We start from the raw sequence: 15,554 nt of genomic DNA, 5'->3' as shown, positions 1-15,554 counted from the left end.
GAACATTCTTTTCAGAGACTTAATTTCAGGAGGGTTGGAGAAGTGATGTGAAATGTTTCAGAGCTATGTAAGTAAAAAGTGGGGTCAGTTTAGGCTGATCGCCTATTTCTGAGGTTTATTTTCTCTGATTTGCTAGAAGGTGCTATGTCGAGTTTTTGCCATAAAGAAATAGAAGTTATTTTACTTTTGTTTTAATCCCAACTGAAAAATAAGTGTCCTTCTGCATGTTCTTAACTCCTTCCAATGACCTAATATTGAAAACATCCCTCTGTGAAAGGGAACTGAATGACCACACTTCCATTTTTATAGATGCACATAGTCCTCTTAATGCACATGACCTGCGACAAGCCCATTATGTTGTCCCCTCAAGAGGGTTTTAGAATCGGATTTGTCCTTGAATTTCCTCCCAGGGCTCAGTAAAACCTGCAAGTTACTCACAGCTGTTTCAGGCCCGGCAAAACCCCTGCAGCCCAGGATAAGACAGCACTGAGCCCACAGTCCCATTCGCTCAGGCAGGCTGAACCCTCTGGACTCAGACTCCCTCCCCAAGCAGAAGTGCTTCTCCACCCCGGGAGCCTCCATATCAGATGATCCTCTTACAGATCGCATCCAAACACCAGCACTCCCTCCTCTGGGGGGTTTTTGGTCACCCATGGATTGTGCCTTCCCACCATTTTCCAACCCACTGGTTCTGGTAATCAGACTTCTGTGATGATGGGGTGTTCCAGGAATGCTTCCGGGATAGAACTTAAGTGTGTTGCCTTTTTGTATGCATATGGGCTTTGGGTTCTCTTGCTGGGATAATGTTTTTGAAAGTGGTCTGGCTCACCCCAAGCCATAAAATGCTTGAATTTTCTCACAGGTACTGAGCTTATCTGATTTCTGGTGTATCCTTAAGGGCCACTTCCTCCTGTCCTGGTGAGACTTTTCTGGCATAAGTTTTCTCAGGATCCAGAGTAGCTCCTTTGGTCAGTCAGTTTGGATAGAAACAGGCCAGTTGTGTCCATTCTATACCCCCAAACAGAGCAGTGTCTAAACCCACCAGGGCAATACATTTGTCTCTCAGGAGGAATCCCAGGTCTTCGGCTCTTCGGAGACGGAACGCCCACTGATGGACCCGTGAACAGATGAGTCACCTCTTCGGCCTGGCCTCTTTGCCCAATCTAGCCATGGGTGTTCCTAATGCTCCATGTCATTGGAACCCCCACAAATCATTAAAGGGCTAGTATTTTCCATTTATCAGAAGGGAGCAGGTACTTGTTTCAAGGTTTGGAAAAGTGCCACAGTGCAACGCCTCAAAAAGTGAAAATGCTTAGGTCTTCCCTCTTCCCCACATGCTCTCAGAGGCTCCTTTCAGCTCTAAATTTGCACGAATTTGGGGTTCCAGTGGAGGAGAAAGTGGCAGAAATAGGTTGCAAAGTTGAATAGGCATCTGCTAATAAGTACACAGTGTGCAAACTGTGTATGCTGATTGGCATATGACTGATTGGATAATATGTCGAGAACTGTGAGCCACCAGTGGTTTAGGGCCGGGAACGAAGTAGTCCCTGTGTTCATGGGGCCTCATCCTCGTGGGCTGATCTGGGCTGTAGGAGCTCCCCGGACCCACAGGATGCTCATGGTCCTCACTGCTGCTTCTGTGCCCTTTGTCATTGTGAATTCAGGGGACACTGCCTGGGAGGTACACTAATCAGTCTGTTACCTTCATAAACAAACCCAAGCAGGCTCTAGTTTGCTATTTCCATCCTGTTTGATGTCTGCATTTTAAACCATTTTGTTCTCTGCTCGAGTCTTTACTCCAGCACTATGTTCATTTCAGCCAGACTGGAGTGAGTAGAATATGTATTGGGGATTTTCTGAAACTGAAGCCTAATTATTTACCAGGTTGTCTTTTCTTATTTTTCTGTTTAGTTGGTGGGATCGTTTAAAGATCTTTGGATGTGATTATCATTTATGCCTAATTTAATTTTTTTTATTTTTTTACTAACATATACTATATTATTAGCCCCAGGGGTACAGGTCTGTGAATCGCCAGGTTTACACACTTAACAGCACCCACCATAGCACATACCCTCCCCAATGTCCATAATACTTATGCCTAATTTGATCTATTTACAAAAATCATTGAAAAAATACATGCTTTTTCCTCCCCCTATTTTTTCAATACTTTCATCTTATTCTTTCCAGGTGGCATAAAAATAATATCAATTATAGTAAACATTTTTTGAGCTCTAAGTACCGAGCATGGGGCAAAACATGTGACCTGCATGACCTTGTCAGACTTTGGGTGGGAAACTCTTTGAGGCAGGTAGGACTACATCTCCTTTTACAGCCCTGACAAGTTCATGAAGAGGCCTCAGGTTACATGGTCAATACAACAATATTTTTCAAGAGATACTTCAAGGGAATTTCTGTATGTGGTCTGTGTATATTATAATTTCAAAACTAGGTTTCTTTATTATGACTTTTGAGTGGTTTGCATTAAAACAAGAACTATACACTGGATTAGAATCAGTGTTTGACCATAAGAGACTCTTAATCTCACAAAACAAACTGAGGGCTGCTGGGGGGGTAGGGAGAGGGTGGTGGGGTTATGGACATTGGGGAGGGTATGTGCTATGGTGAGTGCTGTGAAGTGTGTAAACCTGGCGATTCACAGACCTGTACCCCCGAGGCTAATACATATAATACATTATATGTTAATAAAAAAATTAAAAATTAAAAAAAAAATCAGTGTTTGACCTGGTCATTGTTTTGCCTTAGGCCATTGTTATGTTTGCACAGAATTATAGTATTTCATTATGTTGTCACCTCAAGAGTAAGTTAGCCTATCTGAACCTTGTATGCATATATATAAGGTGCAGCACGTCCCAGGTATACTATACAGTATTTGTATGCACATTTATCCTCCCTCTGAGATGTGGGTTCCATGCAGTCTCAGACCACACCCTTCTTCATCTCTGCAACCTGGTGCTGGTCATCTGTTGATACAGTGAATGTCCATTGAATGCACAAATATTGAAAATGTTCCAAATATCCAAGCTTCCTTTAGTAATTATATATTCACGAACTCACTGAAATTACCTTTGAAGCTCATTTCCAAATTGTACCACCTCTTAGCAAGTAACATAAATTTACTACCTGTTGGGTAAAATAGTACTTTCTTTAATGTGTTGTAAAAATATTTCCTTCAAGTTTCTTGAGGTTATAACATAGGAGCAACACTTAAAAGCAGTGCCTTCTCTTCATCACGTTGGGGATTTTTTTGGTTTGTTTTTGTTTTTAAAGATTTTATTTATTTAGAGAGTGTGCGAGCGGTGAGGAGGCGCAGAGAGCAGGGGAGGGAGAGAATCTCAAGCAGACTCTGGGCTGAGCGTGGAGCCTGATGTGAGGCTGGATCTCAGGACGCTGAGATCATCACCTGAGCCGAAATCAAGAGTCAGATGCTGAACCGACTGAGCCACCTGGGTGCCTCTTCATCACACTGTTTTTTAATGATTCTTTTCATGGTTTTCAGGAAGGTGATGTCTGGCCTAACTCATCAGTTGAAATCACGGTGTACTTTAATCCTCTGGAAGCCAGGCTCTACCAGCAGACAGTTCACTGTGACATTTCAGGTAAAGACTTTCTCTATGTGGCAAACTCTATGTGGCAAAACCAAGTGCCCAGAGCATCAAGTGGGGTGCTTCTCTGTGTGTGTGTGTGTGTGTGTGTGTGTGTGTGTGTGTGTATGTGTTCAGACTATAGGAAGTGAATTGATATCAGTAGAAGAATAATAGAGTCAAGTTACGCACTTCTCATTTTATTCTAGAATAGATCAGACTTTGCAGACTTTGAAGTACATTATAACTGTGGTGTGGTCAGGGCAAGGGGGCATGGGAAACCATGGATCTGGGTTTCCTCTTGATTTTTAGAGCAGTAGCAATATTACGTGACACAAATTTTCAGAATTTCATTTTTTGTTCTTTTTATAATATTTGGCTATTTAATTTTTCCTTTTTTGAGCTTTGAATCAAAATAACGCATGCCAAGGAGGATGGGGAGGCAGCCTGGCAGTGGCCAGAATCAGCATGGGGGAGGTACAAGGAGAGTGGCAACTTGGTAGCTTCAGAAGATTGGATACAGAGAGAAGAGTTAAACAAAAAAGTGATCAGGATAACAAGAGCCAGAATTATTTTTCTCTCTTGGAGGAGGCAGAAAGATATATATACATATCTTCTATATATATGAGAAAGGCTAAGATGAGCCTTTGGTATTGGAACAGAATTGGAGTTATCGCTATGAACCCATGGTTGCTATGCACAGATATAGAATATATATGTAAATGTGGGTATATGTTTATGTATATTTCCTACCTATGAACACTGAGAGGTCCTTTGAGATCCAGCTTTGAGATCCTAGTAACAATGAGAACTCCTCATACCCAAAGCTTGGTTTCTGAATCCCAATCTCTTCTAAGAGGGACTTTTTCCGGGACTCAGGCAGGGAAAGAACAAGATGAGCCTTGAACACCCTTTCATATTGGAAACTAAGGAAATGCTCAAAGAATGACAGGGACATGTCAAAATGATACGGAAACCAGCAAAGGGACTCCCACTGACCAAATTTGGAACAAGTGAAGAATCAAGAAAATAATGATACTAATAGATTATAATCCACTGAATAAATAGGAATCTATGAATCCACTAAATAAAAATTTACTGTTTGGCAATCATGGTAATAATCAGTGCAGGTAAAAAAACATTCTTAAGATTTAATGGCCCTCAAAATATCCTACCTTAAAATGCTTATTAACTATGAAGGGGAGAAATCTAACTTTACAATGAAGAAGTCTGGGAAATGTTATTTTAGTTAAGACTGGCGGTAATATGGCAGGTCAACCTCATGGACTACTCACTAGGATACCACCAGACCACAGCATCTTTTCAATGATATTAGGACCAAAATATCTAATACGGGTCTAATTGTGGGGAAACATTAGACTAACCCAGATTGAAGAACAGAACAAGATTACCAGCCTGTAATCCTCAAAGACATCAAGCTCACGAAAGTCAAGAAAGACCGAAGAACTATCCTAGATTGAGGGAGACTCAAGAGACACAACATCTGGGTGTTAACACGTGAGTGAGGGCTGGATCCTTTGCTATAAAGCAGATTATTGGGTAAAGGGTGTATGGAAGTTCTTTGTACTACTCTGGAAACTTTTCTGTTTTAAAAAAAATGTCTCAGGGGGCGCCTGGGTGGCTCAGTGGGTTAAAAGCCTCTGCCTTCGGCTCAGGTCATGATCTCAGGTTCCTGGGATCGAGCCCCGCATCGGGCTCTCTGCTCAGCGGGGAGCCTGCTTCCTCCTCTCTCTGCCTGCCTCTCTGCCTACTTGTGATCTCTCTCTGTCAAATTAAAAAAAAAAAATGTCTCAGAATTCTTTTTTAAAAGGCTGGTGCTGATAAATATGTAAAACAATTAGATAGCAAGATTAAAAAGTTAACTAGCAGTCTATTTCTCCAGTGTTACTTTTAAGAAGCACTTCTAGCTGTTTCTTGCAGGGGTACTTTTCCTTGCTAGTTCTATGCTTAAATTGATTGCTATTTTTTTATTTATCAACTTCAGATACTACATGTGAGTCCCTACTATGAAAGACGAGAATTTAGTTCCCATATGATCTCATTGTCCCCCTGGCTGGCCTTATTGAGTTATAATTTACATGCAGTGAAATTCACCCTATTTTGGTGTACAGTCATGTAACTGGCACCAAAATAAAGGTTCAGAATATCTCCATCATACCATAACGTTTCCTCATGCCACTTTACATGCAGTCCCATTCCCCTATCTCAGCCCCTGGCAACCCAGTTATTTTGATTGTATTTTATTTTATGAGTTTTATTTATAGTCTTAAATAATATACTTAAAACTGTATTTTTGTTCCATCAACTCTACAGTATTTCTTGACGTGTAAGAATATTGGGACCCCTAACCTGCCCTCTGCCATTCCACCCTGTTTCTCCCTCTTACCTTCTATCACTTGTTTTACTTTCATATTAGAATTGTTGGTAACCATATTTAAGTTCTCTGTTTTGTCTACATGAATTTTATACACTGAAGGGCTCAGTTTATTCCAGGATTACATTTTGCCCTCCATTGGTTGAATGTTCTGACTTCTGTTGGTGGATGTTAACCACTCAAAGAATTCCCCTAAGGTCTGTCTGTGTCAAGTAGTTTCTCTTTCTTCGTTGTCCATCAGTTTTCACCATGATGCTCCATTTTAGCTTACTCCATCATTAAATCAACTCTTCCGTGCAGGTTTTGGGTCCCCCCCGCCCTGACCAATATTTCTAATTTTTCATTTCTTCACTCTTGTCTAATTGTAGAATGTGTGCTCTTCTTTTCCTTGAAGGCATTTTTCTCAGAGCCTACCAGCTTCTCATTCTAAATCAGATCGACCACCTCCTACACATTTGTTACTCAGGAATTTTTAAAGTTTCTATGTGTGTTCCATTATAACTTTTTACTCTCACTTTGCTAAAGTAGCTCCCTCAGAAAGGGTCTATAGGAGGGAAACTTTGATCCTTGAATGCCTGTTAATGTCTCATTCACCCTCCATATTCACTTGATAGATTGGCTGATATTTCTAGGTTCAAAGTAATCTCTCCTCAGAAGGTTGAAGACATTGTGCCAACTTTATGGTATAAGTCCAGAAGTCTGAAGTCACCTAATTCGCATTCCTTGGTGGTTGGCCTGTTATTTCTGTCTCAGTGTTTTCTAGAGTTTTCTTTTTGTACTTGAGGTCTGAAATGCCATGAAGCCATATCCAAGAGCAGGTTTTATAATTTATCCTCCTCAGCTCTCTGTGGGCCATTAGAGTCTGCTTCCTCATGTGTTACTTCAGTTCTGGGAAATTGTATTATTTTTTTTAATGTACTTTCCTCCATTATTTTTCATTTTATTCTTCTGAAACTCTTAACAGTCTGGTATTAGACCTACAGGATTGATCATCTGTTCTCAAAGAACCAGATTTTAATCAAACATGAGTAATATATGACATTAAACGCCATTTAATTCTATTAAATAAGGGTGCCAAGAGAAATGTTTATTTGTTAGAAAATTCAGGTAGAAAGTACCATGCAGTCATAGGGATCCTTCCAGTGCTTTCTGGTCCATGATTGTCCTTTGTGTATAAGAATGAGAAAACGGGTTCAATTTTCAGAGTGGTTAGTGCTGCTTACCCCTCCTGTGTAACATGCAGGTCTCCCAGGATTTACAGCTGTGGTGGCTATTTTAATGATAAAATATTAAGTGGTGAGAGAGCAGCAAGAGTACATGATCATTAGTGGCTTCAAGTGCAAAAATCCCACCGTTCTGCTCTACCTAGCATGTTTTTAGTCTACATAGTCACTTTTCTCTGTGTATCAAGGGGCCAAGCAGTGTAAGAACAATGCAGAAGGATGGGCTGGCTGCCTAAGTCAAGACTGTGCTGCCCTCCTCCTCCCCCAAGTATTGTGTCCCTTCCTGACGATGTTTCCCTCATCTTCCCTGCAAGTAACCACCACTTTGCTTTTTATGATAGTTATTTTTGTTTGTTTTCATGTATAAGTTCACTGCCTATGTGTTTATGTCTAAGCAAAATAGTATGATTTTGCTGGTTTAAAAAATGTATATATTGAAATTATACTCTGTGTCTGATGCTGTTAGCACTGGGAAGATAAAGCCCCTCATAAACATTGATTAAATGGATGAGCAATTACATGAAAAAAATGAATGAATGAGTGAATGAATCCTAATTTGATCTGGTCTTTCCCTTGCCCATGAATGCAAGATTCTCAAGATGGCCCCAGAGTGAGGGCAGGATGGACTAGGAGTTTCAGGATTGACATAAATCTGTTTCCACACTTCAAAACAGCATCCTTTGTCCCAGACTTCTTAACGGGTCTGGAGGAAATGTTGGTACAGCAGTGTTCAGACAGAGGCTGGAAATGCTCCAGTGTCCCCCATGCCACAGGTGGTGGGACCTCCCTCCCAGCTCTGACTCCCCCGGGATGTCGTGCTTGGCCATGTGCCAGGGGGTTGGCTGCTCTCCAGGAGGTTCCCAAACATTACATAACTAGTTGTATTCATCTATTGTTGTGTTTGCAGTTCTGAATTCTGCCACAGAATTCACATCCTGGGTAAACTGAATAGTATAATTTTCCATCTGCATGACATTCTTCTTTATTTTGTTAGTGGTTTATTAAAAGACATGATTGCCAGAGAAGGGTTTTGTTTACATTGTAATTCCATATTATCTTCCTTGTAAATTCCATGTAATTCTGTGTCTTTTCAAGGGCTGGTGATGATTCCTTAGTATTATCTTCAAAGAGCTGGTAAAACCTCCTGGTTTTAGGTCACTAAGAAATGCTTCTTAGGCAGATAGAAAAAGCCCTTTCCCTTGTTTTGCTTTGCTTTGCTTTTGTTTTTTAATGTACTTTGAGCATATAGAAGCAAATACGTACAGCTATGCTTCCCCCTCGTGCCTTTATTACATAAACGATAGCATACTTTACACAGTGATTCTGACACTGCTTTTTAAATATTTCTTGCAGATTATTCCATTAACACTAAAGAAAAAGTCATTCTCTTTCATGATCATACAGGAATCCTTTGTATTTACATACTGTAGTTTAATTTTTAACCATTTGTCACTAAGAAATAGGACATAGATCCACAAATGTGCATAAAATATACTGTGGTGGGTAGAGTAACAGCTTCCCCAAGATATCTGTGCCTAATCCCCAGAACCAATGAATATATTGCTGTGTTTGTGTTATATTACCTGACAAAGGGAAATTAGGGCAGAAAATGGAATTTAGGTTACTAATGAGCTGACCTTATCTGTATTGTGTGGGTGGCTCAATAGAGAATCACAAGGGTCCTTAAATGTCAAAGAGGGAGGCAGTATTATCAGTCTCAGTGTCACAACGATGTGATACGAGAAAGGCTCAACCAGCCATTTCTGGCTTTAAAGATAAAGGGCCAAGGGCTGGAGAAAAACTGGAAAAGGCAAGAAAATGGATTTCCCCCTGGAACCTCCTGAAGGAAATGCAGCTCTGACCACACTTGGATTTTAGTCCAGGGAGAGCCAACTTAGATTTCTGACCTCTCTATTTTTTATTGTGTTACGTTAGTCACCACATAGTACATCATTAGTTTTTGATGCAGCGTTCCATGATTCATTGTTTGTGTGTAACACCCAGTGCTCCATGCAACCTGTGCCCTCCTTAATACCCATCACCAGGCTCACCCTATTTTTTTAAGATAATAAACTTATGCATTAAGCATAATTCTTGCAGATTATTCCATTAACACTAGAGAAAAAGAGTCATTCTCTTTCATGATCATATAGGAATCCTTTGTTCATGGCGATCTGTCTCAGCAGCAACAGGAAACTAATACACACACATACGTATTGTCATTACAAGACAAATATGTAGCTGCTACCAAGATCCAGAAGAGAATATTTCCAGTTCCAAGAAGCCCCCTGTGTGTCCTTCCCAGTCACACTCCCCTCACCCTAACCTCCCCCTGGGATAATCACCATTTTGTCCTTTATGGTCATTATTTCATTGCTTCCATTTATAGTTTTTACCCCAATGTATGTGCACATAAAAAATGCAATTTGATACTGCCTGTTTTGGAAACATACACAGTTGGAATCAGTCTGCACGTCTCATCCATGTTGTTGCTTGTTGCCCTGGTTGTATTTCACTTTCATTGTTGTGTAGTATTCCATCCCGGAAATATACATTCAGAGACAGGAAGTAGCAGGGAAGGCCCTTGTCATTGGTCTTTTTTTTTTTTTTTTTTTTTTTAAGAATTTATTTATTTATTTGGCAGAGAGAGATCACAAGTAGACAGAGAGAGAGAGAGAGAGAGAGAGAGAGGAGGAAGCAGGCTCCCTGCCGAGCAGAGAGCCCGATGCGGGACTTGATCCCAGGACCCTGAGATCATGACCTGAGCCGAAGGCAGAGGCTTAACCCACTGAGCCACCCAGGTGCCCCTGTCATTGGTCTTGAAGGAAGCCTCTCAACACACATGAAATGTAACCCATATCTCCAGCTGCAACTTTTTTTTTTCTTTTGCAAGCTTTTATATCTAGGGATCGTAAGTACAAAGATGTACAAAACCAGATTCCCTGTCCTCAGTAAGCATAGCAATGAAGGAGGAAATGGACAAGTAAATCAACACTTATGTTGCAGTGCTATCCAGGGAATGAGTGTTTAATAGGAGAGGGTACGGGGCACACAGCTTGGTCTGGAGTTTTCCGGGAAGGCTCCCCAGTAAAAGTGACCCTTTGAAGTGTTCATTAGTCCAGTAAAAAAAGGATGTGGGCCTGGGAACCCTTTGTGCAAGTACATGGCAAGAGCATGAAATGGCAAAGAATTACAAATTCTTAGCATGTGGCTGCGGGAGAGACAGAGACTGGGCTGGAGAGGTGGGAGCAGGAGATGGGGCTGGAGGCTTGAGGAGTAAGTAGCTCAGGGAGGGCTGCCCTTGACTGCTGGACTAAGAACCTTGGAATTGCTCCTGACTGTAGTCAGGAAACATGGAAAGGCTCTAAACAAGGGAGGGACCTGCTTATATCTGAACCCAGGTAATATAAATCACTATAACCTTTCCGGCTCCCCTGAAACTGAAATTTTTTCTTCATTGAAATTTTCAAATTTTCTTAGAAGTAGTTAAACTATGTTAGATATAAAGACTTGCTGATGGTCCACAAGCTGTGGCTTGAGAAACTACTTCCTATCTGTCTTGACTTTCCAATGTAATGTGGAAATTCCTAATCTAATCATGAAGATTACCTTTAAAAAAAAAAAAACTCAACGGGAAACCGCACATATTTGGCTTGGATCACCATATGGGAACTTCAAAGGAAGCAACACTTACTGATTTAAACTGTGAAATATATTGCTAGATAACATCGTTAGTGGGTGCTTCAGAGTCAAATGTGAAAAAGCAGCATGGTAGAAAGGATGCCAGATGTACCTGCTTCCTTTCAGGACCCAATTAAAATGAAACTGGAGTGTCCATTTTCGTCCTGTCCATCGGAAGTAGAATCTGAATTGTTAGGACAATTTAGAGCTTTTGATGTTTATCCTAACTGAACTAAAGAATGGACAGTTAGGAGAGAGAAATGTTGAAAACATTTTTGAGTTTTCAGAGTGATAATTAAGTAATGCTCTACATATTTGTAGGGTTTCTTCCTCAAAACTCATCAGACTGCCACCTCATAATAATATAAGGTTTCTTGGTCCTATGAATAAGAAATTATCTTCTTGATCAACTACACTATTGACTTTAAGTTATATGTTCAGTTATCAAATATTTCAAAAATAAAGAACACAAGGAATAATATCTAAGTATCTGTGTATGCATACCCAGATTTAGGAAAACTTGAACAAATGGAAAGGTCTCTTGATGCTTTTTTGGTCAGGAAAGTCAACATCATAAATAGGTCAGTTCTTCTTGTAAATATAAGGTGATCCCAATGGTAACATCAACCTTTTTTTTCTTTTTTTAAATCAGGTTGATTCCAAAGTTCTTATGGAGGAAATAAATGAACTAGAATTGCTTAGAAAATTCAGAAAAACAAGAATAATGTGGGAGGACTGGCCCCACCATATGTTAAAACTTATTTAAAATCTATAATAAGTACAATTGGATCGTTCTGGCATGAAAAGAAAGAAGCTATTGAATCAATACTCATTCTTTTCATCCTTATCCATCAGCAGCAGCAGCAGCAACAGCAGCATGCCCTAATCCCCTAAGCCCACCCCTCCCCCCAAGCCTCATTTCCCAATGTCCTTGGTATGTGAGCAAAATAAAAACCCTAATTTATTGAAGCTACTTTGTTCATCTTTTGCTGAGTAACAAACCACCCTAAATTTAGTGGCTTAACACAACCAGCAGCCATTTCTTTTGCTCACAGATCTGTAGTTTGGTCGGGATTCCGCAAGGACGGCCCCTCCTTGCTCTACGTGGGGACAGCTGGACAGGCCAGAAGGTGAAGGCTGGTATCATTTTACAGCTCACCCACCTACATGTCTAGCAGTTAATTGTGGATGTTGGCAGGGACCTCACCAGGTTCTGCTTCCCTGGATCCCCTGTCCACGGCCTCTCCATGAGGCTGCTTGCTTGTAGCATGGACAACAGACTAGATTGTTGATGCGGGAAATCTGCCGCAGTCTGATTGTTGTTTCTTTAAGTGACCCGTCTCCTGTGTCAGACTGATACCCAGAATTACTTCATCCTTTGGTATTCTACAGTTTCATTGCGATGGATTTGCCTTTGTTTATCCTACTTAGGTTCTTGGTCTGCTTCCTCAGTCTAAGCAACTTTCATCACTCCTGGAATTTCTCAGCAATTATCTCGTCAATATTTTTTTCTCTCATAATCTCAGGTTTCTTCTTCTGGAAACTCTTTCAGATATTATGTCTTTCCCATGGGAATCACTATGTCTTCTAACATCTTCGTTATATTTTTTATTTCTTTGTTTCTCTTTGATATATCCTGAGTATTTTTCTAAGAGCTTCCTGTCAGTTGACTAATTCTTGAGCATTTTCTACTCTTTGGTATTCATCTGTTCAGTTTTTAATTCCATCACCTTGGTTTTTCAGTTTTAGAAGTTCTATATCATTTTAATACGTTCATTTTTTCTCCTTCACGATGGTTTCTTTTTCTTTATTTGCCTCTTAAAAGATTTTAAGAATGCAGTGTTACAGTTTCTTTATGAGTTTTCTATTATCTCCAACTCTTGGGGTACTGATTTGCATGTTTATAGTAAATACTTTCCTCTTACTGGATTGTTTCGTCAGATGGCTTGAAATGTTTGCATTGTAAGCCCATCTTTAGCACATGTTGTGGACTGAATATTTGTGTTCTCCCAAAATTCGTATGTTGAAACTTCATCCTCCGTGAGATGTTTTTTTGGAGGTGGGACGTTTGGAGGGTGATTAGGTGGTGAGGGCAGAGCCCTCATGATTGGGATTAGTGTCCTTATAAAGGAGACCCCTGAGTACTCCCTCACTCCGTCCTCCATGTGAGGACAGTGTGAAAAGATGGCTCTCACCAGACACTGAATCTGCTGCCACCTTGATCTTGGAATTTCCAGTTTCCAGAACTGTGAAAAATAAGTATTTGTTGTTTAAGCCACCCAGTCTCTGGTATTTTTGTTAGAGAAGCCCAAACAGATGAAGAGAGCGTGGCTATTGGTTCATGGAAGTATTCTTTCACAGCATTTTTCAGGATCCTCCATCTATTATTTTCTCAGCTTCTGACTCTTTTACCTATCATCTAGGGTAAATTTGGATTCCGTATCTATACTTGAGACTTTAATCTTTCATAGGAACTTCTGTCCACTATTGAGAGATCTACGTAGATGACAATTTTCATAACTGCTTCCCTAGACCAATAGATAGAATTTTTCTTCTTGTTTCCTTTCCAGAAAAAGGTATCCTTTCCAAGGTCCTGTATTTATGCAAGGATCTAAGTTCAGGTCCTTATTCCTGCAGAGGAGCAAAGCCAAATGTCCTGTTTTTGTGAGGGTGTTAAAACTGAAGGCACTAGACCACAAGACCTTTATGAACTTTACAAATCCCCAAATTCTTTTCTCATTTCTGTCACCTGGTATTTTCCTTTCTTCCTTTTGAGCTCGGATAAGTATTAAAAATACGTATTTGTCATATTTTTAATAAAGCTTTTTTAAAAATTTGAAATGGAGGATTGGACTGAATCTGCTTACTCTGCCATGTTTCAGAAGTTAGCATAGTTAACAATGTTCATGTTTCTTGAGGAAACATCCCCAGAGAATCTGCATAGACTTACTCTGGCTCATCATTAACAATGGAGATCCTTGGGTTTCATCTATGTTTTATTGAATCAAAATCTGTGGAAATTGTGTTAGAGAATATCTGTCTTAAATGAAGGCCAAAAAGTGTATGGCAAGGTTACAGGATACAAGATCTATGTAGAGAGAATCAATTGTGTTTCTGTACGTTGAATAATGGGAAATTGACATTTAAAAAAGCAGTATCACTTACAATAGCATTAAAAAATCCTAAATAGGGGCGCCTGGGTGGCTCAGTGGGTTAAAGCCTCTGCCTTCGGCTCAGGTCATGATCCCAGGGTCCTGGGATCGAGCCCCGCATCGGGCTCTCTGCTCAGCAGAGAGCCTGCTTCCTCCTCTCTCTCTCTCTCTGCCTGCCTCTCTGACTACTTGCGATCTCTGTCTGTCAAATAAATAAATAAAATCTTTTAAAAAAAAAATCCTAAATACTTAAAGATAAATTTGACAAGAGATGTCTAAGATCTATATACAGAAAATCACCAAACATTGCTGAGAGAAATTAAAGACCTGAATAAATGGAGAACTATACCTTGTTAAAAAGTGAGTAAATTCAATATCATTAAGATGTTATTTCTTCCTCATGTTTATCTATAGATTCAGTGCAATCCAAATAGAAATTCTAGCTGGTGTGTGTGTGTGTGTGTGTGTGTGTGTGTGTGTGTGTAGATATTGAGAGGCTGATTCTCAAATTCATATAGAAATGCAAAGAGTCTAGAATAGCGAAAACAATTTTGGACAAGAACAAAACTAGAAGGCTACTACTCCCTGCTTTCAAGACAGTTTTTAAGCTGCAGTAGTGAAGGTAATCTTGGATAATCTCCCCATTTCAAAATTCTTAACTTAATCACATATTTTGCCATACAAGGTAATATTCACTCTTTTGCCATATAAGGTAATATTTACTGGAATTAGGACACTGACCATCTTTGGAGGTCATTATTCAGTCTACCAAAGAGGCCATGTGGATGCCCAGTTGTTTTGGCTCTATATAATCTAGTCCATCTTCCTGTGTTGACGCTCAGCCCCTGCTCTGTCACAAAATAAATTCACATAGATGTGTACATTTATTCTGAGTTCTGTGTTGTTTCCTTAGTCATTTTGCACCTTTTGCCCCAATACCACATTATCTTAATTATAATAGCTTTATAAAAGATCTTAATATATCAAGGGGCAAGTCGTTCTCATTTTTTCCTTTTAAAGAATGTCTTGCTTATTATTGTCCCTTTGATTTTACATTTAAATTTTATGATCATCCTGTTAAATTCCACCAAATTCTGCCTGCCAGCATTTTGTTTTAACAGAGCATTGGAATTACAGATACAGATCCGTTAGAGGAAAATTGACAATTTTATGACATTGAGTCTTCCTTTTCAAGAACATATCCTAGCTTTCCATCATTTAGATCTTTGTTAATATATTTCAATAAAGTTTTATGATTTTCCCCTTGAAGATTTTAAGTATGTATTGTTAGATTTATTTGAGGTACTTTATATTTTTGTTGCTATTATAAATTGTGTCTTGAAAATTAGTTTTGATTGTTGCTGTATATAGAAATGCAGTTGACTTTTGAATATTGACTTGGTTACCATCACTGTAACTCTATCTTATTAATTTTTAAAAATTGTTTATAGATTCTTTAGGATTTTCCAGGTAGACACTCCCCAAATATGTGAATAATGGC

The 15,554-nt window shown here is 39.6% G+C and overlaps 1 protein-coding gene across 2 annotated transcripts in view; it reads left to right on the top strand.

Annotated features, from left to right (window-relative positions):
- The window catches only part of HYDIN (HYDIN axonemal central pair apparatus protein), a gene marked incomplete at both ends in the record, with an annotated part of 302,437 nt that overhangs the window by 64,898 nt on the left and 221,985 nt on the right, over positions 1 to 15,554 (top strand). For both annotated transcript variants that reach the window (XM_080829076.1, XM_080829075.1), the window contains one exon: positions 3,518 to 3,617. In XM_080829076.1, coding sequence (XP_080685202.1) covers positions 3,518 to 3,617 — 100 coding nt within the window. The remainder of the gene's footprint in view (positions 1 to 3,517; positions 3,618 to 15,554) is intronic.

The sequence above is a fragment of the Martes martes genome (assembly GCF_963455335.1).
Source record: "Martes martes genome assembly, chromosome: 17".
Taxonomy (NCBI): Eukaryota; Metazoa; Chordata; class Mammalia; order Carnivora; family Mustelidae; genus Martes; species Martes martes.
Note: the sequence above shows the minus strand (reverse complement) of the source record. Positions and strands in the feature narration are given on the sequence as shown.